Below are 8,540 nucleotides of genomic sequence, written 5' to 3' on the forward strand. Positions count from 1 at the left end.
TTGACGTTTGGGTACATTTATACTTTGAACATCAGTCCTAATAGTCAAACTAAGACACATACTAGCATTATCTTGAATATGTATTTTTGTTTTGTATACTTTCTAGACTTTTTCGTTGTAACTTTCGAGTGTTATCAATATAATGCAGTTATAAAAAATAACAATAGTTTATCATAGCTACTTATTCAGTTGTTTTATTCAGTTCATTTTGTAGATATATTTATATTTCTTATTTGATATTTATTAAAAACACTACACGCGTTTTTTGAATAGAAATGTTTTTTGAATAGAAATGTTTGAATACAAGAATGCGTTTACCTAACTAAGTGAAGTATCAAGCAAAGTGAAGTATCAAATAGAGAGATATTGCCTTGAGATGTTTGTTTTGGCATTATTGAACAAAATGAAAAATGTTTTAATTGAGAATTTTTCAGCACTGCTTTGTAAAATTAACTTTGAGCGAGGAGCTGTCCGTGGTCCTGAAGAAATAGTGCAGTAATACTGCAGCAGCAAAGAAAACTGTCTATCAAATAAATAACTAAATAAATACATTGTTAGTAACATAGGAAAAACAATGTGGGTGTTATTTTCACGAACTTTTAATGAAAGCGTTTTATATCCATAGCCTATCACATATTTTCGTAAATTTATATATGTATCTATTATTTTGTAATTTTTTCCTCTGTTGATTACCGTTGATTTGACCGAATTATTTAAGACAATAATCTCTGTGTACTTAAGTTTACATTTACATTTGGCAGACGCTGTTATTCAAAGCGACTCAAGGTACATATTTGATTGTTGATCGATTTAAATTTTATTTAAATGTTATGTTATTATTTTCGCTTTCTCTCTCTGCTAACTGTTTCGCTGTGTGTCGGAATGAGCACGCATGAGTTCCGTTGTGGGGAAGCATCCTGCACCGGAGGAGCAGCATATATCGTCATTAAAAAATCATGCTTCCCACGCCTTAACTCTTCAGCACTCGTAATGCAGGCGTTCGGATTTTAGTGTGTTCTCATGATGTCTCCAATACCATGGGTCAATAAGGACATAAACATAAATCTTAACCATTGAGGAATTTTATTAGATCACGTTTGAATATTTAGATTACTTACAAGACATGCATGATTACATTTGTCTTAGCCTGATCTTTGTGTTAGATGTTCCCTTTTTGTTTAGTTTTATATGTTGATTTTTCCTTTATTTTTAAATTCACCATATTAAAACAAGATAAAGGTTCATGGGTTTAGGATTATGTAGAATATTTGATTTGCATGCCATTTAGCAAAGCGAAGAACATAAGATTTGAAAATAGTTTTTGCATGAATAAAGAGTGATAGTAGTAGTAGTAGATACATTTACAGAGTCTCACATTTCACCCTCTATCCCAAAGGATGAATAGAAAATCCCCCTATTAAATGTGTTTAATCTATAATTGTTTTTGAGTACGCTTTTTTATTCTCGATCTGCATCACATTCAACATTTTACAGTATTGTTGATGTTACATCTAAACATGGTAAAACTCTAACAAAGTGTATTTAAAAAAAAGTTCCACAATCAAATTTAGGAAGAATTTTGTTCATGTGATATTTAAATAAAGAAACTATAAATAGCATGAAACTGATAATTAATTTTGACATGTGACAGCATTTTTAGGCATTGTTAGATATTGTTTGTTACTCTGCTTTGATTGTTTTGATGGTCCATTGTTCAGTTTGTCTCAGTGCCAAATATTCAGATTTCTCGGTGTCTCTTTTGATCATCTCCAGCTGCTTCAGTCATTCATTAGGCTTGATTAAGTAAACACGATTCTTAATTACAACACCCATGTTTTAATTCTTGCCGAATATGCATTATTCCAGTCTGTCCTATGGCATGCTCATGAGAGATCAAATTACACCGTTATATATTTATTTTAATCCCCTGCAGCAAGTGTTACAAAGATTCCCTTGTTCACCTTGTCAGGATCAATTTAAGTTGCTCTCCCTGTCACCTTCATTTTCACTTTCAGTTTCGCACGCTGCTTATTTTAATAACCAGGAATCTTGGCGATCAAAATCCAGCTCAGACCACACGTTAGGCGCTTTAGTAAGCTTGCGCTTCTCTCTACGTGAGAACTCTGATATCTTGAGCGCTGTATTGGGCTTATATATTAACGCGCTTGATAAATATTGCATTGTACTGATTTAGAGCTTCCAGTGCCGGAGGTGTGATCTGATCGTCAAGCGCGCACACGCGGATAAAAACATGGGGAGCGCGCAACGCTGGTGGAAACACTGAGGGAAGTTTATTTACTCGCTGACCGCGCTCACAGTCGGGCTACAAGACGGGGCTTAAAGTCTGTGAAATAAATGAAACGTTACTGCAGTAATTCTCCCTCTTTTTTTTTTTTTTTTTTTTTTTTTTGCTAATGCTCGCGACTACTTCTTTCGCCGAGCAATGGACTGAGCCGGTCGAACGGGCCTTGTTGCTGCAATGTTTGTGAGGAAAGAGGGAGCCATAGTCATGTACCAGAGAGCTGATTCTCCAAGGCCCTCAGTCGAGCTGCACTCAAGACTCTGGGTTCATTAAAATTTTATACGCAGCGCTTGGCCAAGGTCTATTTATGAAAATGCGCTTTCCGCTCCATGGAAAACACAAGACTGTAAGGAACCATGGGGAGGAATGTAAATCTAAGAGCGGAATTATATACACTTACACACATTTTTCACTCCAGCTGCATTTTACAAAATAAAGTAAGCAGTGCCACATTGAAAATATTGCCTCACATTTGACGTCTATATGTTCCATGGCTTCCATGATGATGAATTATGTAGATGATTTGGTGAGAGCTATGCAAATCCTCAGTTTTGGGCACATTTGAACACAATATATTAGATTTGCCTCGCGCATTTCATAAAATGAATGTTTACAATTTGCGAGAAACAATTGTAGCCGGTGTGATTTCATTTCACTATAAATAAACGATGATTTGTGCTGATAAAACTTGCTGAATCCATATACAATGCTGTCACAATATAATAGTAATATTCGCCGCACTATAAATGCGTTTTTAAAACCTCAAATCAATTTTCCACTGTCTTCAATCTTTAACGACGTGGGGCGGAACGAATCTGATTTGCGTAACATGTCTCTTGCCTTTTAAATTCAGCCGGATACACAAAAAGAAACGATGACCTCTAGTATGTGCATTATTCAAATCAAACAATTGACGCACACTGTTGTGGGAATGGGTATTACCACATGCATCACAGCAGCGCTGTTTTCTGTGATTTTATTGGATGAATTATATTTTTTATAAGAATCTCATTTTTTTTACTTCAGTGTCTTATACAGGCTATAGAATAATTATTTAATATATACTTGAAATATATATATATACAGAAATGTATGTCTATTTTTAAAATAAGATTTTTACACATGATAAATAAAAACGAAAAACTCTTGTTTTTTTCGCCACACTTGGTGTTTAAGACTGATTTGGAGACAGACTTTTTAAAACCTTTTGTTAAAATGATGTTCCGGTTTATTTGAAGTTTGAGTTTACTAATCTTCAAGAGGAAAAGGACGAGAACTGTTGTTGTACAACATGAACCATCCGTTCAGAAATAGGATATCTTCCTCTTAACAAACACTTGCAAAATCAATAGTATCATAACACTTCATATTTATTATTCATAAATAACGAGTTTTACGGACTCAAAACCACCTGCTGAACGCCAGCGAGAGCCCGGATTTGACAGCTCCTGAAATAAGCGAACTTGTCTTCCTGTTACAGTGATGATGTCCGACTAATTGCGAAACCGACTAGATCTATACCAGAAACATTAATAACATTTGGAGTTTCCTCATACATAAATGATGTATTTAATCGTGCTTGTAAAACTTTATATGGATGTTAAGGGTTTGTTTTGATTCGTTTAATTAGCTGGGTTAACATCATGGACAAACTGTAGAAATTTCTACGGATAATTTAAATTAACTACGGGCATGGTGCTTATAAAATTAATTATCAGTTTATTATTATTACAATAATCGATTTATTACTTAAGCTTGTGTATTCGACAATACAGACGAAATTGTCGCGTTATGTACATTACGCGTAATGACAACGGCAACAGGAACGATATTAATAATCACCGTCAGGAATGTTAGAAATATTGATTCACAATAAACCTGAAATTATTATTAGCTCGTTAAATAACGATATCACAATTATTGTTATATTAAGCAAGATAAAGACTGAAAATAGTAAAGCAAGTTCAGGGACATAACACACTGCAGTAACTGAGGTAAGACGTGCATGGTTTATTGAAATTTCTGTCGCGTACACAGACACAGTTAAGCACACTTTCACAAATGAAACATGTGTGGTATTCAAAATAAATTAAGCTCAAATAAATAAGTAAACGACAAAATCAATAAAGTAGAAATATAAATAGGCCAAACAAATAAGAAATCGGAATCATATCTACAAAGTGCAATGAATCTCTGAAAATGTTATGAAATGTTCCCATCTACAAACTTAGTGTAATAATAATAATAATAATAATTTAAGTGAAGACGTACAGTAGAAGGGGCCAGTCACAAAATAATTCTTAAATAATTTGATTGTCAAAGCATCGTTGAAGTGAAATCAGTTGCAACACACAACGCTTCGTGTTTTCTATCTATTTTACCCAAAATGTGTCAAAAATGAAGTCTAGTTTTATGCCCTATTTCCAAAAAAATGACCATGAATGTGTCAAGACGTAAGGAATCATGAGGTAGACACAGAAAAAGTACATTAAGTATGTCCGTGTGTACGTGCGTTCGGCTGTGCGTGTTCTCTCTTATTGCAATACATCAAAATGAATGGAAATTTCAAACGATAAATGAACACTTAACGCCTTGTAAACCATGCAATGGATCACAGCAGAACCTTCATGATTTTCTTCTGGAGCATATAGAATAACACTAAAGTTTCTAGAATGGGACATCTTTTGCACAACAGCGTTTTTATCTTTCTTTTCATCCTTAAAAAAGAATTTTGATGCGTTCTTCACAGAAAGAGGTGCAGTGTATTCACAGATATGTACACAGATGAATATAAAAGAGTTGTTTTGAGAATAATCATTATTATTCAATTCTCGATTTGTACAATAATTGCAACGTTTAGTCGGTGTTGTTTTTCCTCTCGTCCTCCGTCTTCCAGAGCGTGTTGTTCTTGACATATTGTCATGACAAACTTTTGGTACACTTTCTGTCTCTGGGATGTTGCCGCCCAGCTCCCATTCCTGTGTGGGAAGCGTTTCGCCTCAGCCTCGGAAGAGTTTTGTCGGCTCTTATGTCTGATGGTTGAGTTTATTTTAATGGTTTATTCTGGCCTAGTGCGTAGCCGAAAACTTCATCCGTTTCTGCTTTTGCCTTTGATTACAAAACCACACGCGGACCACGTTTTTTTTCAGGTCCAGTTTCTCGGCAATGGCAGCGATTTTCTCCGACGAAGGTCTGGGCTGGACGGCAAAGTAAGCCTCCAGCGACCGCTTCTCTGGAGCAGCGATCGAAGTGCGTTTTCTCTTTTTGTCCCCGCCGTTAAAAATCTCCGGCTTGGCCATTTTCTCTCTCTGAGCCCGTTCTGCCTCCTCTAACCACGCTTCCAGGATAGGTTTGAGGGCCACCATGTTATTGTGCGACAAAGTGAGGGACTCGAACCGACAGATAGTACTCTGGCTCAGGCAGCCGACCCCGGGGATTTTAAGATTGGCTAACGCCGAGCCAACGTCGGCCTGCGTGACCCCGAGTTTGATCCGCCTCTGCTTGAAGCGCTCGGCGAAAGACTCCAGCTCCCGTGGATCAGGCTCGGAGTCTCCACCGCCGCCCAGAGAGGTGTGCGAGCCCAGGCTGTGGTGGTGCATGTTCATACTTTGCTGGTGGTGATGCTGCATGTGGTTAATTGCTGACATGTGTGAATGCGGGTGGGAAGCGGTGGAGCAAACGTCTGAGCCCGGCATGCCTCCGATAGAGATGCCGGGGGTGAGGTGGTCGAGCAGGTCGCCGTCCAGGCCCTGCGTCGGCTGGTGGTGGGGATGATGGTGGTGAGAGGTCAGCACAGACGGGTGATGGAGGTGCCCAGAAGAGGACGTGGGCGTGCAGGTCATGCTCGTCATGGTGGTCATGGTGTGGTATGTGGCATCTGGCTTGAACGGGTGACTCTTTTGAGCGACGATGTCCACCGCCGCCAGCGCCTCGGCTCTCTGGAGCAGGGTCTCATCAAAGCCGGCAAAGATGTTACCCTGCAGCTATATGACAGAGAGCAAGCGTAAGTATCAGTGGCAAATTCCAATTCCAGCCAGTTTTAAGCTGCCAAATCATTTTAAAGAAAACGTACGACTAAATTACACAGCATGCATTTAGTTTTTTCAATGTTATAAAAAGTTTTACAGGATCAAATTTAGCAAATAATCACTCATTTCTAAATAAAGTTAAGCTCTTGTGTTGTAAAATGAGTAATATATTTATATTTTACAAAAACGCAGTAAAGCTTTTTAAACTACAGTTCATCAAATAGACTGCATTTGCACCAACAAAACCGATGCACTTCTATTTTTATCACGCGGAGAAAAGTTTTAACCACTACGATTAGCCTACAATGCAAATGACTGCGGTGATAATGAATCGCAAACGAGAAACACAGATGAAATATTGAACTTACCGAGGGCGTGGGCAAACATGCTCGTCGGATAGCCTCAGAACTGGAATGTAGAGGTGTGTATTTAGGTTCGTGCAAAATCGGATGCATACTAAACGGCTGTTTGCTATTCATGGACATCATTATGGCAGAGGTGAGAGAGGGTCGTCTTCCTCGTTAATCTCCGTTTTCGCCCAAGCAGAACGTCTACCTCGAAAAACCAGCACAATCTGGACGGTAAAAAGTGAAAAGCTATGCCTGAGAAGTCTTCTTTTCTGGCTGAGCTGTAGCCAGGTGCGAGCTGTCAATGTCTGTGATACAGTAGGAATTTACGCAGGCACCTAAAATATAACGCTGTCTCCTTTAGCCCCGCCCAGATAGGTACAGGTCCCGCCCAACTACTATTACAGTACCCTTAAATGTTATTGGTAAGTTTGGGATGTGAACACGCCTCTGGAGTTTCTGGTCTCATCCCCTATCCTGTTCGCTTAAGCAGTGAAGGCGTGGCTTTAGCTCTGAGACTTTCATGGTGTGTTTTCATTGGTGCTGTGATTTTGACAGGTTGCTCTAGATTGGTTGTATTGAGCAATGCGATCTTTATGTGCACATGTTCTTAGTTTAAATGTCTGTCACCTTATCTATGAATTGTTATGATCCTGGTAAATAATAGTTTCAAACATAAATTAGATTCAAAGATTCAAACATAAACATAAACATAAGAGTCAAAGATTCAGTAGTACTCAGGTTTTATAAACATTTTATAAATGAAATTGTACATTTTTATTAGCTATATATTTATTCTATTTATATATTTTATTCAACATTTGTCAAACAAACTGATAAAATGTAAATTCACATCTGCCAATCTTCATATCATCATTTATGTATATTATAAATAAATATAAATATATATGTTTTATCATTTCTTTGAGTGAATATTTTTCTCTTTCAACTTTTGTTGTGTTGTGTGAAGCAAGTGACTTTTTTTCTTCATGTGGCCAGCCTTAACAATTTGGTACATGAATTAATTATTGTTCATTTACTTTGTGGTATGCACCACAATATGGATTCTCAAATAGAGCATAAACAGGCTGAGATGATAAGAGCCCATGTACAATTAAATATTGATAAAAAAAACACAGGTCAAACAAATGAAAGCAGTCAATCAAATACCTCAGTCTGACAAATGAAATGCTGGTACCACTATCCATTTGCATTAATGAATTAAAGAAAAAACTGTGGTTAAAAAGAACAACTAAATGTTTCCAGTGGATTAAAAAGTCTTGGTTCAGTGAATAGATCACATTACCCTTCAGGCAGTGAAGCTGCTAACTTGGGAACTTCATTATTGGAACTTGACTATTTGATCAGCACCTCTTCAAAGTAGGTTGTGTGTTGCGCCGGTTTTGTTGGTAGTGCATGCAAGCTGCTCTGGTTTGGCTTGTATAGAGCCCACATATCTATCACTCTAATTGGTGCTGAAACCCCAGACACGGACAATAAAGGCCCACAATGGAGGAAGGAGTCTCTGCGAGTGTGACTCGGAAACCTGAGATGCAGACGCAGATAGCAACATCGTCCCCTCGTGCCTTGCTCTACGGCAAGGCCTTGGCACCCGCTCATCAAATATGCATCAATGCTGCCATCTCTCCCCCAGCAACCACTGTCACTGGGGACTCCAAATGCTGAGGGACGGACAGAGAGGCACAGCAAAAGTGACAGAACAGAGACAGAGGCAGTCTGGAAGAGAGAAGAGGGCTCAAAGAGTGAGCGTATACATGTAGATAAAGAAGACAGACATGCAGCCGAGTTGATACGAGCCATACTTGTTGAATCTATTGAGTCGTTCCCTCTTTTCCTGTCATT

The 8,540-nt window shown here is 38.1% G+C and overlaps 1 protein-coding gene across 1 annotated transcript; it reads right to left on the minus strand.

The window, feature by feature from the left end:
• Positions 1-4,292: 4,292 nt before the first annotated feature.
• pou4f4 (POU class 4 homeobox 4) lies at positions 4,293-6,969 on the minus strand. Its single transcript, XM_073824825.1, has 2 exons — positions 6,699-6,969; positions 4,293-6,285 (listed from the first exon to the last, which is right to left on the minus strand). Exons 1-2 carry the CDS (start codon positions 6,816-6,818, stop codon positions 5,371-5,373), a joined length of 1,035 nt encoding a protein of 344 aa, XP_073680926.1. The 5' UTR covers positions 6,819-6,969; the 3' UTR covers positions 4,293-5,370.
• Between the last annotated feature and the right edge of the window lie 1,571 nt (positions 6,970-8,540).

The sequence above is a fragment of the Garra rufa genome, chromosome 19 (assembly GCF_049309525.1).
Source record: "Garra rufa chromosome 19, GarRuf1.0, whole genome shotgun sequence".
Classification (NCBI taxonomy): Eukaryota; Metazoa; Chordata; class Actinopteri; order Cypriniformes; family Cyprinidae; genus Garra; species Garra rufa.

What these genes read in the sequence shown, in the direction of transcription:
- pou4f4 (XM_073824825.1), bottom strand. Translation starts at nt 6,818, where the DNA reads ATGATGTCCATGAATAGCAAACAGCCGTTTAGTATGCATCCGATTTTG. An exon ending in CATGTTTGCCCACGCCCTCG is followed by an intron (nt 6,286 to 6,698) that starts GTAAGTTCAATA and finishes TCTGTCATATAG; the next exon opens with CTGCAGGGTAACATCTTTGC.